The sequence below is a fragment of the Liolophura sinensis genome, chromosome 10 (genome assembly GCF_032854445.1).
Source record: "Liolophura sinensis isolate JHLJ2023 chromosome 10, CUHK_Ljap_v2, whole genome shotgun sequence".
Lineage (NCBI taxonomy): Eukaryota > Metazoa > Mollusca > Polyplacophora > Chitonida > Chitonidae > Liolophura > Liolophura sinensis.
The window spans coordinates 3,594,957-3,619,039 of NC_088304.1; the positions used below are offsets into that span (position 1 = coordinate 3,594,957).

The 24,083-nt window shown below is 39.4% G+C and overlaps 1 protein-coding gene across 2 annotated transcripts in view; it reads left to right on the forward strand.

The window, feature by feature from the left end:
• The window catches only part of LOC135476590 (T-box transcription factor TBX2-A-like), a 42,810-nt gene extending 19,997 nt beyond the window's left edge, over positions 1–22,813 (forward strand). The window contains exons 2-9 of one of the 2 annotated variants that reach the window (XM_064756667.1): positions 5,033–5,347; positions 15,044–15,326; positions 16,593–16,739; positions 17,840–17,916; positions 18,882–19,024; positions 19,701–21,117; positions 21,568–21,664; positions 22,270–22,813. In XM_064756667.1, the coding sequence (XP_064612737.1) occupies positions 5,037–5,347; positions 15,044–15,326; positions 16,593–16,739; positions 17,840–17,916; positions 18,882–19,024; positions 19,701–20,695 (1,956 nt within the window). In that variant the 5' untranslated portion in view covers positions 5,033–5,036 and the 3' untranslated portion in view covers positions 20,696–21,117; positions 21,568–21,664; positions 22,270–22,813. Of the gene's footprint in view, positions 1–4,925; positions 5,348–15,043; positions 15,327–16,592; positions 16,740–17,839; positions 17,917–18,881; positions 19,025–19,700; positions 21,118–21,567; positions 21,665–22,269 lie in introns of those variants that run through there. The other variant, XM_064756666.1, reaches the window with a different exon arrangement.
• Positions 22,814–24,083: the final 1,270 nt, after the last annotated feature.

Below are 24,083 nucleotides of genomic sequence, written 5' to 3' on the forward strand. Positions count from 1 at the left end.
TATATACGACTACCTGTGCATATATTTGTCAGAACTGTTTGGATATTCACGGAAATCGTATTTGTTCTAGATAAATAAAAGTTTGAATGAAATGCTATTTGAGACCATGTATTTATGGAATGGTGTCAAAGCCTTGTGGTGAAGTTCGAATTTCATGTAAATCAGATTGTAGCGGAGCGTGAATTTCAGAAACGGAACTTTGTCATGCATACTAGAGATAAATGCTTGAAGACTATCGCTGTATGTAATGAAGCAGAAGTCAATCAATGTTCGTTGCCATTTCTTATTCCAATCGGTAGCATACCAACAATTCAAAGTGCATTTGTACGAGCCGTAGAGATTCTGTACGAATCATATTGCCCGTGGACGTTTTTACTTTAAAGTCCTCAAAATTGTTACAATTTGAATTTATTGAATCTACGATGTCAGCTGTGCGTGTGTGCGTAATATATATAGCTTGTGGATCAAAAAGAGATAGGCTAGATATGTTTTAAAACTATCTACAACTGTTTATGTACCTAACACTGAAGGTAGTTTGCCCGAGGCGTTTGTTTAACAACCCGCTGTTAAGCTCAGAATAGCCATGTTTTTTGTTTAACAGAAACATTAAAGATTCATACAAGAGTTCCAGGATATGAATCTAACTCTATCTTTGCCCGCCCCTTTAACGGATCGAGTGGTATATAGTCATGCAGACACCACCATGTCTGGATCAACACTGATGTGTACACGCCAGTGTTAACGACGTAATGAATTAATTCGGCATTAAGTGCTCTTAGTACAATGAGATAAATATCAAGTAGCGGCCTTGTGTATGGCATGCTTTGGTAGGTCGCCGTTGTTTGCAGGATTTACTGCCGCTCTGACCGCCTCGTGGGTCCGTTCAGGCAAGACTCCCGTGGCATCTGAGTCTACAGGCCGTGCAGAAATGACGCAGGCGCCAAGAAGATTAGCACGTGAGACAAACTCGGCATTTCTCCGCTGATTACCATACAATAGCTCCGATAGTACTTCAAAAGACTGCCTACGGGTTTCCGTATCATTGCTGATTCCGCCTTTCGCACCTACCCATGTAAACACCAATTACCGGACTTGTCATCGGGTTCGCCCACGGACTTTTCCAAACTCGACAGTCAGTCTCTGACGATCGGTGGCCCCCTCTTCGTCCGAGTATCACTAGCCACCGGAGCACGGGTGCGACAAATCCCCGAGTCAAGTACCGGCTTAGCTCCAGATGTCCGGGCCGAGACACCGTATCTAGAACCCCGGAATGTCACTTACACCTTCAACCCTTACTAACGCAGGGCACAAAATTTCGTTATCGCTCTCGAAGTTTTAGATACATTAAACTTATGATAAGCACTGTAGAGTCAAGTCTAGCCGTTTAGCTGAGTATCGACGACTTTTTCTGTGTATGTATGAGAACTCTGGCTCTAGACCTGTCGACATATTTCACCTACCATACAAGTTGGGTTTCAGCTTGCCAGAGTTGTAAATCACACACTTGGCCATCTTCCACAATATATTGTCCCGAACTTATGCTTTCTAAAAGAATACAAAGATAGGACCTACAACTTGTATATGTATTACTGTACAGCCTTCATCTGTTGTAGACGTATTTAAGGCACAATGTCCATGCATAACGACTATTTTGTCGAAAATTATTTTAAAACTTCATTTCTGTTCTTTTTTATTTTTTATTTATTTATTTTTTTTTTTTTGCCTTTTGTGGGAAGCGGGCGAAAGTTTGCCATTGTATGGTAATCAAAACATGCATAGATCTATGTCTGTATAAAAATCGCACAAAAACATGCAGTTACACACACGTTTTTCTTTTAATGCAGTATATTCTTGCTACATAAAGAAGTTCCACAAGCCCTAATTTTTCGTCGTAACCATATTGTTTCTTCTCGTATAATGACATAAAAGTTACACTATTGAGTTTAAATCATATATTTATGCTGGCACAATGGAACGTTCATATACATGTATCTGTACTGTATAAAAGCTCAGATATTTTAGGTTCTTTAAAAGTGACATTTCCAACGGTTTGTCATTTTCTGTTTTCTTATACGATATCAGTACCGTGATTAAAAGAAGTTCTGTTGACGTAGCCTATTGAAAATGTAGTTTCACTTCACCTTCTGGGACTGAAAAATTAAATGATACGTGGCTGGGGTCTAAATTTGCCCTTTGTGTCTGACACAAGGACGTGGCCAAACGACATGAGTGGTATATTTGTACCAGGTGACAATGGAATTAAGGACAATGTTGCACTTCTTTTGATGGGGATGATTGAGGTAAAATGGCAGTTTGTACGATCGCCAAATTACGTTTTTGATATAGATGAAATCAGGTATATACGTTTATCAGCATGATGCTCATGGCTTACACTTTCGGTAACACGCGGTTATCACACCAGATCGGGTTTCTCTAGTCGTAGATACGTGAAGTTTGATAGATAAGTTGTGTGATTTACTTTGTGCATCGAAGACACCTGTCGTAACATGTTGTTTTCTACTTATTTTATTGACTGAAACACATGCGAACAATTTTCTGATGCAAATAAACAATCATTTTTTAATTTTTAAGTTTTATTTTTCGGAAGTATTGTGTGATAAATCTTATACGGTAATTTACAAAAGGACCTGTGGTAAAAGTAACCAAAGATTATGTTACATCTGTTCAACATATCATCCATCAAAGTGCATTAATTATTCAAGAGTCTTGTCGCTGCAAATGGCACTAAGCTCAACAGAAATGGATTATGTAATTATGGTGACTGATTATACAGTTGATTCAGCCCTAGAAGTTCGACATTGCTCCAGAGTTCGCACTCAAACCTGACAAATCTAAAGTACACAAGAAAAACAATATATTTATTCAGAAATTAATCATATTTAATCCGACATAAGAAATATAAACTACTCAAAAACCCGCTAGTCCAGTGTAAACGTATGCTGATTTTTTAACAAAAATCTTTACACGATATTTTAATTTATATTTATTTTTATCTTGGTTAAATACACAGTCTACAATTATGAAGCAAACCTTGGAAACGTATATTTTTTGTCTAGGTCAATCAGTCAGATTCCAATATCGGGCACCATTATAAGCCCAGTATATTAATGACACCCTGCTACGGACGCTTACAGTAATTGAGCGAGCCCCAACAAGTCAGTTTTTCAGGGTTTTTTTTTAGGATTTATGCAGATGTGCAATTGATTAGATACGCATTAAATATTTTATTTCACAAACTATCATAAATGTATCTTCATATGAATATATATATAAAAAAATTTATTCATTAAATTATTTAATTGTTTTACTGTTAAGCATTGTTCAAGGTTTGTGTGTACAAGTTAACATAAATAGTTTATATGAAGAGCTCTCTCAAGGAGCACTAAATTGTCCTTCTTTGTTGGAGACTTCTGCATTTCCGGTCTGAACTGTTTCCTTGTACAAACCTTCTGCATAGGTGTTAATAGGTTTCAACCGAATCTCACCGCTGGCATTCCATGAACGTATCTTCGAAGGAAAGTTCCCACGAATGCCACCGGAGGTGAAATTTGTTTGAGTAACAGGCGTTAATTAATTACCTCTATCAAAGACCAACTGTTAATACAACAACAACTGATCAGGCGGGTTTGAAAGAGTTTTGGCTTTGGTGAAATTGTACAAACAATTCTCAACTACCACCTGCTATCGCTTAATAACGAACCTGTGATCTACTGAACTCTGCTCGTGTTAAATTTGTGGTAGATGCGTCTTACAAAATAGTACTATACCGTATTTAGTATCTATGAAGCTAAATGTGATAATTTCCTATATTTTCTTATTACATATTTTGACAAACGAAAGCTTTTTAGTGTGCGTTATTTAGTTTTGCTAGGAAACGCGAATTCTTCCCATATATTTTTGATAAACTTTTGCAAGTTTTGAGGCTTGGGTTGATTCTGCTCACAGCCTAAAGCCCCCTTTGACATGGCGCGGTGTGGTTTATCTATCCTCGTTCAGGGCGGTGCTCTAGTATAATTCATTGATCAGCAGCCCGCACGACTGTGACGTCAGCGCCATGGCGCCGCGAGTACTTCGGCTACTGAATTCTGTGCATGTTTTGCCTTCTTCAGTGTTATTTTCTTTCGCTGCGTACTCTTGCCAGTCTTATCCACCTTCGGTGGCCCTTTTTTCCATGCCCTCATGCATTAACCACGTAGCTTACTACATGAGTTTGATTTAATTTCGCTCAGATAAGGTTATAGTTTTCGGAAAATCTTGAAACCCCTTCGAAATTCTCAGTCACTCAATTAATCAACGACCTTAACGCGAGGAAAAGCAAATATTTGTTGACGAGGCGGGCTTGCTAAACTCTTGACCGTATTGTCCGGTCCGAATCTCAGACAACATTTAACACCTCTTTGGGTGAAGTACAGGGGGCGTCGGTCAAGCCGGTCATTTTGTATGGAAAGGGCTAGTTGCTGGTTATCTTGAACCTGCTGGACAGTTGCACTAAAGACGTAACCGTGTCGTTGTGTCAATAGGCCGCCATTGTTGGGGCGCGCTCAATTACTGTAAGCGCTCGTAGCAGGGTGGCATTAATATACTGGGCTTATTTATCGGCCAGGCGCCAGTTGTTTCGGCAGCCCCGCTATCTGACATTGACGAATCGCCCAGTCAGTGAGGAGAAAAAAGGGATCGCAGAAACGGGGTCCTCACAGTCAGCTCCCGTAAACTTACATCTACACACACTTCAGCGACGGGAGCTGCGAACAGGCCACGCCTTTTTCCCACCGGCTCAGCCAATCAGCGTCGAGCTGAGGATGGCTGTGAGTCGATGAAAACAGAATGGCTTGTGTTAGACAGCAATAGTCTAAGCCTTCAGATCGCTGTAGCCGGCCGTACCGCTAAGTACGACAAAACACTGAGTGAGCCGAATGACTCTCGGCGGGCTAGATCGTAACCCGGCGTATCTCGGTCGACCCAGTAACCCACAGCATCACACTATGTCCTACAATCCCTTCTTACTTCACAGGTCCATGGACTACGGGATGGGGTCGCTGATGCCCCCGCCCCAGTACCTGCCGGCGTTCGGGGGTCTGCCGTCACCCATCGGTTTCCCGACTTCCATGGGACTTCTGCCTAAGTTTACGGTGGGTCCCGGTCGCTCCCCGCCTTTCATGGGGGACATGTTAGCGGCATACCACCATCAGCTTCAACAGATCGGGGCCGGCATGGACAATAACGATGCCGATGTGAGAGACGATCCCAAGGTGGAACTGGAAGGGAAAGATTTATGGGGGAATTTCCACGAGCGTGGAACCGAGATGGTGATCACAAAATCCGGCAGGTAGGTGTTTGACATTGTATATATATAACTATATTTTCACCCTGTTCTCATTACGCCTTTATATAATGTCATGCATGTGTACAATACCTAGACATACCCCTTTCCCATCTTTTTTTGATCGACTGCATTTATTACGGAGATTAGATGATATAGTTCGTCGTTTGATGGGAAGTTAATATCGTCTTATTAATGTTTGCCTTGGCAGTTGTACCTTATTAAGCGGTGAAAACATCTTTTTTCAGCCCTGGGCTGGACCCCTGGATTTTACGTATAAATTATCAATTTATTAGTCATTTTACCACTGTCGGTGCATCGTATCTATATCCCCGAATATCCCCAAGAAGGTACCTGAACTATATTGGGCTTATGCATTGTTTTATATACATGTCTATTTTGTACATCATATGTACACATGTTGTACACGCTGTGTGCATTTTGGCGTGTGAATAATTTGTATCAAAATTTATACCCTTTGTAAATTGTTATGTTAAATTAAAAATATGAAGTTCATGGCCCCCGCATAATTTATGAATACTTTATGTGCGGTGCAAATAAATTAGAGCTGCGAATAAACTGGAATGAAGTTGGATAGAAGTATAAAACCGAAGGCCGTCGTGTTGGTAGACAGTATTTAATGATAAATGTTGAGGAGAACTCACGTTTAAGGGGTCTGGGGAGTCCCTTAATAACTCTGGGGTCGGGCAGAGAAGGCTTATTTACCCTCCGTCTGTGGGTGATCTAGAGGCGTTAAAATGACAAGCTCTGTGGTTTGTTGTAAGAGATGCTGTTGAGGCTCTTGTTTAAAAGGGTGCACAAACTACTGAATAACCTCGACCCCCAGAAGAAGAAGAAGAAAAGCAGGGTGGAAATCTGTATAGATCTTGTTAAGATTGTTGTCCACTGTCTTGTGTGTTCAGTAGATGCTATGGCAACTCGGCCGACATTTTTGGAATGATGTCAGCGGCGTCACATTGGAATTAGTGATGTGTTCCACATCGCACGTGTGAGGAGCGGACTACCTTCTAGCTGTGTATAGCAGAGCTAGGAGATAGACGTGGATCGATTTTTTAGAAATCTGACTAACACAGATATAATATTAAATATTTAATTTTTGAACACACCTTTTGAGCGGAATATGTATAGTGGTAGGGAGAAGGTGGAGGTGGTGATGGGGGTAGTTAATTGACATCTGGGCATGAAATAGGAACTGACCATATCCGCCTTAAAATAAATTCGGTTAAGTTTGTTAATTCTTTTGCGAAATATTGTCCTTCCTCTTAAAGGTACGGTGTATCTGATTAATTGGCTGTCAGCCGTCGTTAGCACTCTTTCAAGGCCTGCATATACTAGTAAGCGAAAAGCCCCTGTTTAATACTGTAAATAAAGCGACGAGAGAGCGGGTGAGATGAAAGGCCGAAGCTGGCGCCAGGTGGGGAAAAAAACGAGAGCGAAAACAAGCCTTGTGTGTCGCCAGTGAAAGTCACTGCGGCGAAAAAAAAAAGATAGGGTGTTGGAAATTAAAGTCAGATTCTGATCTGTTGAAGTGTATATATATATATATATATATATATATATATATATATATATATAATTTAAACCTCGCTGTTTGTTTACTTGTGTGTTTATTTTACGTGTAGGTTATAACACGAAACAAAAAAAAAAAAAAAGAAAAACTACATAAGAAATAATCAGAGGATGAAGCCAGATCTGTCGCCTCGTATAACTATGCACACTGACCGCATACAATGATGCCAGTTTCTCGCTGTAACTGGCTGTCCGAGCCGGATCAGAGGGTCTACTGTGTACAGCCCGTGCTCTAGACTGGCGCCGTCCTCGCCTATCCTAGTCCCATTTCCGCCTTGAGGCAACTAGTTGTCTTTCGTGAAACACATTCAACACCTCGGGCCAGTAATAACTTATACTGTCGCATGGGTATCGAACACTCGCGTCGAAAAGTCACACAACCTGCTGGCGGATGATCTGGGCATGCCGAATTTTCATTAGAAGAGGTATTGATGTGTATTATAGCTTTTCGATAAAATGTATGGTGCACTGATTTAGTCGGAAATTTCATAAAATTAACATGAGTCTGTCTCTGTATTACAAACCTCACCCTTAAACACTAGTTCTAAACCCAATTCCCCACCCTCTCACTCTCCAGTTGAGCCCAAGCCACTGTCCACACAAACTTGACGAGGTCACTTGAGATGGTGTTTCCAGATATAGTCCTTCGCGGAAGGATGGTCGTGTGAGTTCTCCAGCCACAAAAGGCGATTAACCCCGAATTAATTTTGCGGACTAATCCGAGCGGTTATCCACGTCTTTTGTGACACAGGAGACCGCAGGCCCTGAGACCCTTGGCGCCTCTCTGACCACCTTCAGTCTGGTCAGCTAGCAATCCTTTACAGGGCTGGGGCATTTAGTCAAGCCCCCCACCCCCACCCCCCACCTTTCCCATACATATCGGCACCTCCAAATTAACGTACCTGTGAAAACAGAGGCGACGTAAATAATGCGTCGTATTTTATGGTTATCAACTTAATGACGCCTAGTTAGGACTTCTACACCACATTAGGCTCCCGGTTACCTCACAGCAAAGTGTGTCGGTATCGGACTGAGTAAATACAAGTATGTACTTACTATACTGTAGTGGTCAGAGACTATATTTTCCGTCGCCAGATTGTCTTCGGGGTACTTAAAATATAATCCTAGTCTATACCCAAATGTGCTGTTATGAATTATGATGTGGTGTTACACGACTGACGTACAATGTGTCCCGTTTCGGTATTAAATTGTCAGCTTCAACATAAATAGTATGAAAAACGATGTTACATAAATATGCAAAACTGAAAATAATTTAATTTTGAATTAGAAGTACTGCATTGCACAACATGGCCTTAGCCCCCACCCCCTGCCAGGGTATGACAGCATGCCTTTGGGTTCGCCCTATACCACGCCAGACCAGAATCTTATAAAAGTCTTCCCATCTTCTTCAGCCTAGTTATACCTTAATGACAAACTGCCTCCCCAAATGAAATTAAAACGTCGTAGAGAATTTTATTTTTCTCTTTTCGCTCTATTGCTCTTGGCACAAATAACGTAAATAAGAAATAAATCTAGAAACAAAATTAAAATTATATGAAACAATGGATTGCTATGGTCGATTGCTTTCATATTTACAAGGAAAATTAAGATTATTTTCGTGTGTATATATATTGTGAAAGTCTGATTGTTATATGTAGTACTTTCTACTGACTGACTGTGTAATATGGGCTGTGCGTGTTAATTGGCAGGTAGATAAATGAAGTTAACGATAGAAAGATGAGAATTAAAAGAACCAGTAACGTTGTATCAGACGTTATGTTTTTCAGAACGAAATATCAAAGCTAGAATTTCCAACAAATAAGCAAAAGAAAACAAAAATAAAAATGGTGTTATTTCCTATCCAAGGAACATTTATATTTGTAATTTGATCGATTATCTCAATTGAAACGCAAAGGGATTCTTTGTAGCTGTATCTGGCCATTGATTTTTCTCAGGTATTTTATGATTTACATAGGAAACTGATTTCAAATCGTAGTGGATAGAACCTATAATAATGGCCGTAGGAGTGAAATATTCTCGAGTACGGCGTAAAACACAAGTCAGAGAAATAAATAAATGGTAGATAGAAAGTGTGTGTGTGTGTGTGTGTGTGTGTGTGTGTGTGTGTGTGTGTGTGTGTGTGTTTTTTTTAAATCATAATTTCACAGGGTAATATTTTTCTTATGTGAAAAGTCTGTGTTGATTCTATCATTTCAAGAACCATAAAAATCAGATAGTCGAACACTCAGATGCTTGTTGTAACTCGCAGTTCATTTTAGTGAACTAATACTTCAAATAATGAAAGAATTCCTGGTTTAGCCTATACTCGATATCTATCTCACACCTCTTGTTTCTTATGTACCGTTAGTTTTTATCTTACACCCCGTTTTTCTTGTCTACCTTCAATGTCAATCTCACACCTCTTGTGTCTTGTCTACCCTCGGTTTCTGCCTCACATCCTTCAGTGTGTATCTCACATTTCTTGTTTATTGCCTACCCTAAGTTTCTATCCCCCAGTGTCTATCTCACACCTCTTGTTTCTTGTCTACCCTCAGTTTCTACCTCACTATGTATCTCACACCCCTTGCATCTCAGTGCGTGTCTCTCATTTCTTGTTTCTTGTCTACCCTCAGTTTCTACCTCACTATGTATCTCACACCCCTTGTTCCTCAATGCGTGTCTCTCATTTCTTGTTTCTTGTCTACCCTCAGTTTCTACCTCACTATGTGTCTCACACCCCATGTTTCTCAGTGGGTGTCTCTCATTTCTTGTTTCTAGTCTACCACCAGTTTCTACAACACATCCCTCACAAACCCCTTGTTTCTCAGTGTGCACCTGGCATTCCTTGTTCCTTGTCTACCCTAATCAGCTTAGACTATCTCACATTCCTGGTTTGTAACCTGTACCTTCAATTTCTGCCCAACATTATTATTTTCCCTATCCTCCCCCAAGTACATTCTGTCTGTATGTTCCGATACATTCTATAACGTAGCCCTGTGACGTGCGTTCTGTTTTGTGGCATCTCTTCTACTAAGCTCTTATCCTAGCTTCTGTTTCCAGAATCTGTCGCTAGTTTCTACGCCCTCTCCAGGTGTCTGTATATTCACCGTGGGTGACTGTCTCTTGTTCTGGCTCCTCAGTGTTTATATCCCCCCCCTCCCCCACACTCCGAGTGACCGTACCCCACATATTATATAGCCGGTCCGATTACTGCTTTGACTCGTGCCAAAGAAGTGCAAATACTGTTCAACCAAACTAAACGTCCAAGTCATCAACACTTATTTTATCACCGACGCCAATGGAGATATCATAGTGTTTGCACAGTCAGAGAGACCGTCTGCGTTTTAAGTAAGTCACAACTGTAGGCGGAGGTCGAATGGTATATCGCTTGAGCCGGCAGGGTTTACGGTTGTCGACCAGCCCTGGTCCGGGACCTGGTAGTTATGAACGGCCGGCGATATTGCACCACACACTTCCTCTGTATCGTACAGAGCTCTCGGCCAGCGAGGCGATTGTCGCGTCTGTGGGCCTCGCCTAGCCACAGCGTCATCTTCCCCCGCATCGGCCCCGTCTTGGAGCCGCCAACATCCGTACACATTTCCCGCATAACCCTCGAGTCCCATGACAGTAATAGTGTCTGTGGCCTATCCTATACTACCCCAAGATAGTCTCTTAGAGATAAAATTGTCTTCGTCAGAAATGTTTTTTTTTTTTTGGTTTTGTTTTGTTTTTGTTATTTTTTTTTGTCTTTTTTCGCATAAATACTCTGCGGTGAGACTGTGTTGTCTTTTGACGCCTTCGCTAGGGTGGCGACAAAATGTATGTCCGCAAATTTAAAAGGCATGCAAATAAACAGAAACACGTGTTCTTCGTTTTGGCAGAAATTGCAGCGATGTCTATCACATGCTGTATTGGAAGTACATAGATAATCACTCGTATACCTTCTACAGCTTTACTCATAGGCAAAACGCGCCTCAGTGGCTTTCCGAGAATGTCTCCGAAACGTCCCGTTGACACCAGAGTTGTTAGGGAAGGGTAAAGCGATGCCATAACCGTCTGGTACCTACCGGGGGCTCGATCCCTCCCCTCCAGGCCCTATACCCTTCTGAATTAAGCCACGAGATAAGGAAGGTTCTAAATAAACCGAAACAGTTACTTCCTCAACATTGGCTGTAACTTTCAGCACTGGCTGTAAATGATCATTATAAAGTTGATGATGATATGCAGAATTCAACGAAAACGAAATGTCATAAGTAAATAGTACTCACAAAAAGCAAAAAACAAAAAAAGAGCGCAGGTAGCACAGTGTAGCGCAGGCACATGTTAATTTTAACAAATGTGCACAATTTGTGTAGAACAGGCACACATTAATTGTAACAAATGTGCACAATTTGTGTAACACAGGCACACATTAACTGTAGCAAAAGTACACAATTTGTATAGCACAGGCACACAATAATTGCAACAAAAGTTCCCAATTTATGTAGAACAGGCACACAATAATTGTAACAAAAGTTCACAATTTGTATAACATAGGCACACATTAATTGTAACACATCTACTCAGAAATATATAACATATATGAAATAATATATAAGGTTAATATATGCCTTGCATACATCATCTTTGTGTTTCTACACATTCAATGTGTAACAAATTGTGTGTACCTGTGAGACACATCTGGTTTACGTCGCGGGCTAAACAAACACGTGTTTAAAACGGTACACATTTGCTTTTTGAGAGTAGATGTAAATACACTATTCTGTTAAATTTCGTATACATTTGTAATGTTATAGTTCATAAGGTATGTTGCTTCGTCGTGTGCTTAATGATATCTGAGCCCAAAGGCCATCTTAATTGTAGCAAACCCCACTAGCATGTACCTATGCCGCACGGACCTGTGTTACCTGTGTTAACATCACCTTTAGCGTAGTCATCAGAAAAAAGAGCAAAATTATTTCCTGGTAAATTAGTTGTAGTATATTTGTTATTTTGTATCAGATAAAGTAGTAAACAATATTGCATCTGTGATTAGAGATTATAAAGTTATCTATTTTATATACAGGGTAAAATTTAAACATATTCTTTGACAGAAATAATAAACAATAAATTTATAAAATAATTCAAACGTTCGTAAACAAAAGCAATGCAGTTTAACGTCGAAAACAGCATAGGTACATATCGGTGTAATAGAGTGGTGTATTACTTCTGACTATGATAATACTGGTATTAGCTGAACTCCGTACACGCAATTGTTAATTACTTGTGTTTTACAGGTCCATATATAAAGCCAACCGGTATTGTTTTAAGTCCAGATAGGGAGTCATAAGGGGGCTATTGTGTCTGCTGGCTTGACCCGGCTAGATACATACACGTCGTATTTGTGCAGTACCAGACAGACAGCGCGCGCAAACTCATCGCGTCATTCCTAATTAGTCTGTTGAATGGGATTTTCTAACCATTAGGCAAAGAGTTAATGAAATTGTTGATTAGATATAAGTGCAATGCTAACTATACTGGGCGAGGTCTCACCTATGCAACTCAAGCATGTTTGAACAAGACGTGTATTCCGGGATACCGCAAAATTCGCCAGTAAACACTGAATCGCCGCCTTCCTTATGTACCAGTTTTGGGCAACATTTACTATTTGGATGGGTTTTTTTTTTAACAAAACTATTTAGGTTGTGTTTGAGATTTTGTTTCACTTTGTTGATATTTTTTTTCTTTAGTAAGTTTTGAAAATATTGAGGGAGCAAAGCTAAGTAATTTTAAAAATTCTGATTTTTTTTTTTTAATTTGTATGGTTGTTGATTATTCGCTGATATTTATCGAATTATTTGATTAGTGTGCAACTCCACGTGTAACAGTTTGCCACATACCTGAAGTCAGTCAAGTTTCATGACGTATGAAACGGAAGTCCCTCGGAGTAACCCACCCTTCTTCATCAAATACCTTGTAAAATACCTTGAATTAAAGCTGCCCCTGTGATTTACTGTTGAGTAAAACTCATTGCTTGCTGATCTGGATTGTGCACATCTGATTATTCATTTAACGCGATGCAGGTATTATGTCAAATTTTGAATTTTGGGGGTATTCCCTGAATTGTTCTGAAAGAGTACATACCATAAGCGTCTAAAGATAAGTAAAAATACCTTCGCAGTCTATGTCAGATACGAACTATTATATATATATGCAGAAGGATACGGGTTGCGAAGTAGATAAGAGTTGCGAAGTGTGTAACGTAAAAAGTGATATGTTAATTTTGTGGGGGGTTTTTCTCAGCCGACATGTACATCCGGCCTTAATTTTGTTTTAATTCAAGTTGACTGTTATCTCAATATCTGTTGACTTCATTCGCTACGTGATCAGAAGGGAAAATATTTGATTTCGTGTATCATAAGGCAAAAGTGTAAAAGCAACGCTTTTGAAAACATTTATATGCTGTTCAGAAAAAGAACAGCAACCATTCACTGGTCTAATTGAAGGTCAGCACCATATAGAATCCATGGCGATGATTGGCGCATTAAAATTTAATTATTGCACTATATATATATATATATATATATATATATATATATATATATATATATATATATATATACACCTGAATAGCATGCTTCATTATGTATTGAGCTAAAAGCGAAATGTTTACAGTATGTCCCTAAAACACTCTCTCATGTGTTCATCCTTTCCATGCAGATTACACATATTACATTATCGTGTTAAGACATTTTTTAATATTTCGTGTGAGAAATTTGAAACCTCAGGGATCCAACACTACAGAGCATGTTCACTGAAGTTCGTCTAGATTAAGGAGGTGTAGTTTTCCTCAGCTTAATTAATCTGTTTGGTGAAAGTAATATATTGCCGTCGTTGACCAATACGTCATTGTTTCGTATGAAGAATTTCGGAATTTCGCACATTTAACTGAACAGAAACTTATTAAACTTTATTTCTACATTTATGTCTATATTCTACATTCATATTAAATGCAGCGATTTAACTACATAAAGCAACACGTTTATTTATTGCTTGAAATATAGCGAAAGTGTTTAAAAGTTTTTTTCTGCCACGATTATAATTGGAGACTAATATCTCAATTAAGGTTCATTTTTATACTTGTTTTACTTCGGCTTAAACCACATTTCTCTCTTAAAGAAAGAATACATAGGAATAGTAAACATCAAACGAGAGATGTGTCCTTTTCATTTATATAGTTCACAGTCTCGCTCAGTTTTTACGCATAGTTAAATTAAAATAGCATCATCTGTGATATAAATATATATTCCATATATGTATATCGCAATACTGATGTTTGATTATTTTTATGGTGTTAAGCCGGAATGATTAAGTGCCTTATCAACACCTACACAACGTTTAAGGTTTGCTGTTTACATCAAGGATTCAAAATAAGACAAAAAGCCACGACGTGTTTATTTCATTTGCAATTTGTTTTGACACACATTGTCATCTTTCTTTTTCAATATCTACATGTGTGTCTGGTTGAACTCGGAAGCTTGGGTAGTTTATTATTGCGATTTATGCAACTTTCTTTTGCCACAAAGGAGACAAGTGCAGGTTTGCAACATTTGCTGGGAAAACTCGACTGGCTGAATCGGTCTAGAGATAAACATGTAGTTCGATGGTGAAGTCTATAAATATTTAATACAGGATCTGCTGTGATATCTGCCGTGGTAGTTTTAACAAATTAAATTCAATTTCTTATTATATAATTTCTAATATATGGAATCCAAAATGGGCCCATCTTGCATTGTTTTTTATCATATCAAGAACAAAGGAATATTGTCGAAGTATCGTTTTGAATATTTTATCTCAGTTAATTTATCTCAATATTCTATCGTTTTTCGTATATATATATATTTTTTATATCGTCCTAACTGGATATATTATATACATGTGCATATATCATTACATTGTTTTCAAGGCTTGTATATTTGTTATATTATTGTCAACAAATATTTTGTTACACGTTTACACATCTGTTCAGTTATATACATGTACATGTACGCGTATTATTACATTAATACAAAGGTTTATATAACTGTAGGCATGTCTGTTCACTGATTCATTTTAATTTTGCTTGTTTCCCAGGCGTCTTTTCCCTGCGTTCAAATTGCGAATCTCTGGACTTGATAAGAAAGCTAAGTACATACTTCTGGTGGACGTTATACCAGTTGACAGTTACCGGTACAAGTACCACAATGGGCGCTGGCAGGTCGCGGGCAAGGCTGACCCGGAAATGCCCCGGAGGGTCTTCATCCACCCGGATTCCCCGTGCACAGGCGAACAGTGGATGGAAAAGGTCGTCTCCTTCCACAAACTCAAGCTTACAAATAACATATCCGACAAGAATGGCTATGTAAGTAATGGATATGTAAGTGAACCTTTTTATCATTTCTCTTTTAGTTACTTCCACTTATTTCACTTGAACATTGTTATATTTATTTAAATATGACTCATGACAGTCTGTGTTTATTATGAAGACCTGTGCACGCGTTTATACCGATTTGTTATCAGATTTGTTATCGTGGTAGCACGTTTACGAAATTGAGAAATGAAATTATTTCAGAAAGGCTCAATTCGATCTTAACGTAGCCGCTGACAATAATACAAACCACAGGCGCGTTATTATTCAAAACGCGGAGATGAAGAAGGAGGGCATGGCAGATGACATACCCTTGTCTGATGCCGCTGTTAAGTGAAATGCACGAGGTTATAGTGCACAGAACAAAGAGTACGTGCGGGCCTCAACGAGGACTAGACGATTCAGTTGCTATGGGCTTAGGGCGAATTGAAGATCGCTTATTAAGGTGTATATAACATTGATTGATTTTGAGCGCGTTGATAAACAAGAAGAATATTGGATGGATTCAGGTTTTGTATGAAGCCGAGGATGAACACGTCCAGTGGCTCTGCTCGTATGAAAGGCGTTGTAGATTTCACGGCGTCGTGTTGGGATTCTCATAGTCATCTGGTAGTTGATCGAATTGTCGTGTTCCAACATTGACAAGGTACTTGTTTAACTTTTCTCTAGTCCCCGGTGCCAGTACATTGAATAACGATATCCCACCGCTCCTCCCCCGCCCACCCCGTAGTAAACCATATTATCGTTGGGTGATTATACAAAAACACTGTTGCACTGTTGAATTGCTATGCGTTGATTTGAAGCAAATTATTAAAATGAAATGTTCGTGTAGCCGTCAAGGATGATGCCACGCCATTTTTTTCATTCCTGTAACTGAGCCTACAGCTATTATACCGATTGAATTAAAGAGGTCGCCAGATTACGATCTGTGATCTTTAGGGACTGGAACAATGCTGAGTGGTTTTGCCAACTTTGTGTCGAAATCGGAGATAAATTGAGAGAAATCTGCCCTGGAACTCGCGACATAGACTTCCCATTTTAGTGCCTCTGGTGATTTGGATTTGGTTCCCATTAAAAGATAGGAATCTCTTCTTTAGTCAAGCAATTTGTGTTTTAGCATCATTTGTTGGCATTTGTGGAGGAGCATTCTATATGCAATTTATTTTCAAACCTAATTTACTAAACTGTCTGCCTGTTTACTAAAAACCAGATGATGTAAAAAAATTTTCTTAATTGCTTGTGCATATTTTGACGAATGGATTTCTTCTCTTTCAGTTTATCCTGAACTCCATGCACAAGTATCAGCCTCGCTTTCATTTGGTGAGAGCCAATGATATTCTTCGCTTGCCATACAGTACTTTCCGCACTTATGTGTTTAAAGAGACTGAATTTATAGCGGTGACAGCGTACCAAAACGAAAAGGTGAGACTGTGAAATTACTAATATACCTAATCCATATATCAAAACGAAAATGGTTCTTCACTTAAGTTTAGTGATCCAGCAAGTCGATCGGTCAATAAGTTGACACGAACTATGTAAGTAATATCCTTTGGCTGGTTAACATTTCGATGTAAAGATACGACACATATATTCGTAGTGCTGTGTATTTTTCTTGAAGTGTAACTGTGGGTTTTTTTAACCTAAGTTATGTACATACATATTAATTTAAAACCTGACAACACCTTCCACCTCAATCACATGCGTCATATAATATCTTCATTTGAATGTTTTAATTATTAATGTTTATGAAGTTCAAGTTTGTGATTAAATATTTATTCTTTCGGATGTACTTCACACATTTTTTTTGTACCAACCTTAAAACAATTTAGCTATGGATATCGATATATCTTATCTTGAATTCTTTTTAAGTCTTGTTGATAGTTTGTGGCCGTATAGCATTCATTTCTATAGGTACTATATTCTATCTGTCACTCACCCTAAGGTTGTGTTATTGTAACATATCATTGTTTGATAATCCGCAGTTGTGACAGACAATTATGTAATCCAGCTAGGTTATCTGCTGAATCAAATAAAACACCAACACCGATAATTTACTTATTTATCTTTATCCTGAATTCTTATTCAGTGTGACTGAGATGTATATTTTGTTACTGCAACATTCGTTCTTATTTGAGAGCCAAATTGTTATGCTTCCTTTCTGTCATTGTAATAGACTTCAGTCCCCAAGTATTCTGCTTGTAAATGTTTAACGACTTTTATCTGCCACAATATTCTGCTATTCCATAGCAGAGGCCTATTTATCAAAGCATTCTGTTACAGTAACTGACTTATAGTCGCCACAATATTCTGTTATTGAATCAGACAGTTTTTAAATGCCCTTAAGTAATTTACTGAATCAAAAAAAAAAAACATAGAGAATTATATCAGCCTGAAATGTAATGAAATTCAATAGCGTGGACAACCGGGTCTAAATGTGGCACCATATTAAAAGTGTGTTTTCACTGATCTCGCATTAGGGTTATGTCAGCCATTGTATTTGTATCTGATTTTTGATTGGTCAGATAACACAGCTGAAGATTGACCACAACCCGTTTGCCAAAGGATTCCGAGAAAATGGGAACGGCAAGCGAGAGAAAAAGTAAGTGAACACGTCATATATGATTAAAATCATGCGAGCATTTGTTAGATTTAATTCAACAGCAAATTTAACACGAAAAGTTTCGTGTATAGGAGTGTTACAGTTTAATGTGATGTTTTTCATTTTGTTAAGAGGCGTATATGTTTAGACACGATGTCTCCACATCAAAAAAAAAAAGGTTTCTTCACTTGATCATGGCGAAGTTAAAGTGTTGTTAAACAAATTACATAAATTCTAATTAAATTTATCTTAATTACTTTTTTCCGTGAAGGATAAAAGAGATATTTCTAAACTCGCCCTCGTCGTCATCTTGGAAGCCTGAGAGCAAATTCTCCCTGCGTTTTGCAGTATTGTTTTACTCCATTAAATGCACACATACGTTAAACGACACGGTTTGTCTGTCACAGTGTGTAATTTGTAGACGGTATATTGTATAATTTTCAATGAGATTGACGAATATACATATACACTATGTTATCAACAGTGTGAAAGTGTCACACTGGGGAAATACGTTGACATTCAATTATTTTTATCACACGAACACACTATTTTACACATTTCAACTTAACGACATTATCTTCCCTGGAAATTAGTAGGCTAGATTTTCTGTTTGTGTTTTTTTTTTCTTTTCATTACAGTGATTAATGGACAAAACTTACAATGGTGCAAGATATTTTATAATTATGATTTGATCATGTGCTTGAATTAATAATACATCTGCAAATTTGAATCAATAAACAAGATTATTTCGCGCAGTATCCTTAGATAGTGATTTCATAAGCTGTCAAATTATTCGGAAGCGATTTATTTTGCAGCATTTATCTGATTTCAAATATCTCTTTAAGAGCAAACAGACTATTTTAGGTAAAAATGCAAAGCATTTGTTACATTGTTGGATTGTGCTCTTCTTTTATGTGTGTTGATTTGAAAACATTTATAAATGTCTGGATTTTTATCTGTTGTAGACGTCTAGTCTCTACTGCTGATGGTGAAATCGTCGTCCATGATGATGACGTCAGAGACAGTAACCATAGTGATGATGACGACATGGAGGAGATTGACATGGAAGATGTTGATGACAAACCTCTGCCAATCATCACACCAGAACGTAAGTTTTGTATCCACAATTGAAAAATAGATATGTAAGAGACAGAGAATATTATTTATGTAACCAATTTTTCTGAAACTTGACCTTTTGGTATTGATCTATTGATATTTGCTCCGACAGTATGTCCTGACAAATTCGCTATTTAGAAATGTGGCCCCTGTTATTTCTGAACCATAATGTTTTTCAAAGATTTTTTTTTTTTTTTTTTTTTTTTTTTTTGATTGGTGTTTTACGCCGTACTCAAGAATATTTCACTTATACAACGGCGGCCAGCATTATGGTGGGTGGAAACCGGGCAGAGCCCGGAGGAAACCCACGACCATCCGCAGGTTGCTGACAGACCTTCTCACGTACGGCCGGAGAGGAAGCCAGCATGAGCTGGACTTGAACTCACAGCGACCGCATTGGTGAGAGACTCCTGGGTCATTACGCTGCGCTAGCGCTTTAACCGACTGAGCCACGGAGGCCCCTTTTTCAAAGATAGATATTCAAGAATGTAAACTAGTATTTATGTATCAAATTTAGAAAAATAGTACAGCGTTCCTGTTCGTTCTGTCACGGTGTTTAAGATGGCTCTTTATTTCATTTCAATGTGTGCAGTCTCAATGAATTAGTCTTTCCCATTGCCATCCTGTAGCAACTTTTATCATTTGGTATTTCCGGTGCTTACTTTCAGCCACCGACAAGAGTGAATCCCAAAATGTCAGCAGCCCACCTGAAGCTGTGTCAGTCAAAGAGGATCCGAAAGAGGCTTCGTCCCAAGCCTCACCCAGTCAACGAGAAGCCAAGTCCCCAAGTATCGCGGAATCCAGAAGTTCCACGCCAAAAGACGCATGCAGGTCTCCACCCTCAAGGAATCGCTCACCTCACCAACCCTTGGTTCGTCTGCCGATGATGGACCCCCACGCCAGGGGATCACTTCCGGTGTCCCCAATACCTCACGTGCCAAGGCCTGCAATCCCATCTCCAGAACCACAAGTGACCCCCGCGAGGACCCGGGAACCGCACTCTCCGGCAGCCGCCGTGAAGCCTTCCCCAGAGTTAAAGACCCCGCCAAAGTCACTGGATGAACCTCGGCATCGTCACGATCGGTCACCAGACCTTAAGACCGAGAAGTCTCCGTTGTCATCGAAGTTCGTCAGCCCGCCAAATGTGACAGTGATCCAGCCTACAGCCACGCACGCCTCCCCCGGCAGTTTGTCCTGCTACTGCCCCAGTGTCAGTGCAGGGACTATGTTCAGTTCGGGCATGTGTGGGCTCCCCTCGTCCTGCTTGCCACACCCTATTCCGGGACTTCCCGCACCCTCCAGCGTGCCCAGTTTGTCCTCTACCTCCGGACAGTCCCCTCTCAACTCACACGCCATGCTGGCCTATTTTCAGTTTCAGGCGGCGGGGCAGCACTTGGGGTTGCACCCTAGTTATCCTAGCAGCACAGCTCTCCCCGGAGGCTGCAGCAAACCGTGTACCTCTCCGAACTGCAACTGTCACTATGGACCCGTGTTTCCTTCAAGGCCCGGCAACACCTCGCGATTCTCACCTTACGTTGTGCCCAGCTCCTCACATCTCTCTCCAAAATCAAAAGACAGTCTTCCCAGCTCAAGACATTCTCCCCATTCCCCCGATGGCTTCGGACTAAGGAAAGACCCCATGTGCAAATGTTGTGACAAGTGATAGTAACCAGTGAGGACATGTAATGGCCTGTCTGATGAATGAAGCAACCTCAAAAGTTTTCACAAAGTTAAAACCATCACCATCATCATCATTATCATCATCCTAGTGGGCTTGCGCATGCGCCACATGGAAGAATGGTCCCAGGCGTGCTGGGACGATCACCGCAATATCGGGTTCAAGCTTCAGCCTGTGTGTACATGTCTATTCATTCCACGTCGTCGTTGTTGTTGTTACTGTTGTGCATAATACGCCGTGAGGCGACCGTCTAGTCAGTGTGGCTACACTTATTATTTGACTGAGGAGCAGGGAGACAGGCTTCTAAGGGGAAAGTGGAATTCAGCATAGAATGGAGAGGAGCGGGTGGGCAACTGCAGAAGATGGAAATGTGCTATCCATACAACTGACCCGTCCATTATGATCAGGTAAGCCAAGGCTGTTCAACAATTGCGAACATAAAAAGTTCCATTATATTTCAATTTGTGGTGAGTGTTGGTATGGGTAAAGGTGAAGACAACTGAAGTATAGACACCATTTTGTGATATTGTAGCTATAACTAAATGTTGTAGATGATAGTTAAATGCTCTTTTATAGAGATGGAGCCCAGACCCCGACTTAAAATGTTCGCATCTTTATTGTTAGTCAAATCCTTACTGATATGTTCAACAGCTGAGAATGGAGAAAGTTTTTGTTATTATAAAGAAATCGGCATAAAACTAGCTTGTTCTGTCAAAGTAATTCAAGATACGAGCTTGTTTATAATCGGGTCTAAATTTACAGAACATTATCTGTGCTTCAGTGCAAAAAATATAGAATTTCTGTTGCTAGTTTGTAATATAGAGGTGTAATTTGAATATTTGTCTAATTGTTTTCAGTGAGCTAGGCGTTTTGTCGTTACTGGCAGATGACTGTGCTATTTGTCATATCCTGGTCGAAAGTTGACAGTACACTGACATGCTTCGAATTGTAATGGTGAGTGTCTTCATGTGAATTTCACCTTATGCAAGTACTTGCGTTTTAAAGAGAACAAGCTCCATTTGTTTTAGTAATGAATAGAATATTTACTTTGGTATATGAAGTGTCATACACATCAAGTGCTAATACTGACATTGTCATCAATTTAATCAGAAGAGGTCTAATATTTGAAGAGAATGAAAGCTAAAAATGTTGTAAGGCTCATCAGATTAACTGTTGAAAACTATGTGTAAAAATGTTTTCCTTTTGGGGGGAGGGGATTTGTTTAAAGATATACTCCAAAATATTTAAATTCTATGGTGTGCTTGATTAGTGACGTAACAGGTGTTTTAGATACTCTGACGTCATGAGTCGTTTTTCTCAACTCTAAACACAGCTTTTAATGCTGGATTAGTTTTTATTACTGACTAGTAGGAGATTATTTAAATAACCCTGGCATTTAATTCATCCATATAAAAAAAGAAAAAGATCTCTCTTGTTGCTTACTTCATTTAAGTGTCTTCATTTAATGCTGTCTTTTTTATTCAAGTGTTGGTTTGATAGTTTTCTCGTGAAGACCATTCTTGTTATTAATCAAATGGTTTTGTTTTGATTCCTTTCAGAATCATAGCAACTGATGGGAATTTATGGAAGAAGTTAAGTGACCCGACCCTCCACTTCCGGTCACCATATCGAGTCACTGTTCGTCGTGCATAGCCGCAGATTCGGACTCTGACATCGGATATATCATTTATTACCTCAGATTTCGCCAGGCGTGGGCTGCCTGCAAACCCAACAATCGTCATGCAAAATATCCTATTACTCTGTGGAAAACTGATGACACCGTTACTTTTGTAGAAATAAATTTACATTTGTGTATCCATTTTATGGTGAAAAATCAAACATCTCTGTGTAGAATAGATTAGTCATAAATGTCATTAGTACATCAAGATTGTCAAGATTAATTTACAGTGATTGCAGCCAGCACAACCGAGTAATGTGCAGTTGTGTTGCGTCGTCCTATGTTTTTGCTGACAATATTTTATGACGCGTGTACTTGTCCACTTGTGCGTATTGTCCACTTAACCCAAGGCTGTCCTGAACTCCATGCTGAATGTCTGCACTTTTAGTGCTGAATAACTTAACTTAAATTGTGATATGTATGAAAGATATATAAATATATGAAATATATATATATAAATAAATATATAATTATCAAAAATCCACACAAATGTTGAATGTACATGTCGAAACATTACTTCTTTTTTTTTCAAAAATGTGTTCCATTGTGCAATAATAAATGAAAGTTGATTAAGACATATGAATTACGTTGTATTTTTCATTATGACCTTTTTTAATCGCCCCTATATGGTTGAAATAATGTGTCAGTCCCAGTCATCCATTACTTGGAAATGTACCGCGGTTCAGATGCGATTTGATTAGGCGCTTGATCAGAGATCACATGCTCGTAGCCCGCTCTCGCTGTTTTGACTACGGCTTTAAGTCCAGAGGTTTGCACGGCACAAGGCACTCCAGTTTCCTCCACTCATATACCTGGCCACCAGCTAATAGGGTTAAAAAGCTGTAGCATGATGTTTAAATACGAATCACGTCAATGACTGGATGTCCTAAACGTGTCGAGTAACGTCTTATGAAATAATGTACAACTTTTTATTTTCTACAAACGGATCCAGATATTTAGGTTGTGGCCAATTTTGTGTATTCTGGCGCATTATTGGTGTATTTACTTATGTATAAAATTTTGATCTCATCGTTTGGCATCTTTGGACATTGATATTTTGTTATCAAGCTTTTAAAAAATCATATCACCGGAAAGTTGAGGATTTTAGAATTCATTCATTTACTTGATGTTGTTTAACGCCATACTCAAAAATTTTTCGCTTCTACGATGTAAGCCCCCAAATGGGTGGGTAAAGTCTGAACCGCCGCCCACTGGCAAGTGAGATGAACCACCGCCCATTGGCAAGTGAGATGAACCACCGCCCAATGGCAAGTGAGATGAATCACCGACCATTAGCAAGTGAAATGAATCACCGCCCATTGGCAAGTGACGTGAATCACCGCCCTTTGGCAAGTGAGATGAACCATCGCCCATTGGCAAGTGAGATGAACCACCACCCAATGGCAAGTGAGATGAATCACCGACCATTAGCAAGTGAGATGAATCACCGACCATTAGCAAGTGAGATGAATCACCGCCCATTGGTAAGTGAGGTGAAACACCGCCCATTGGTAAGTGAGGTGAACCACCGAAACCACCGAAAATTGACAAGTGAGATGAATCACCGCCCATTGGCAAATGAGATGAATCACCTCCCATTGTTAAGTGAGATGAATCACCGCCCATTGGCTAGTGAGATGAATCATCGCCCATTGGCAAGTGAGATGAATCACCGACCATTGGCAAGTGAGATGA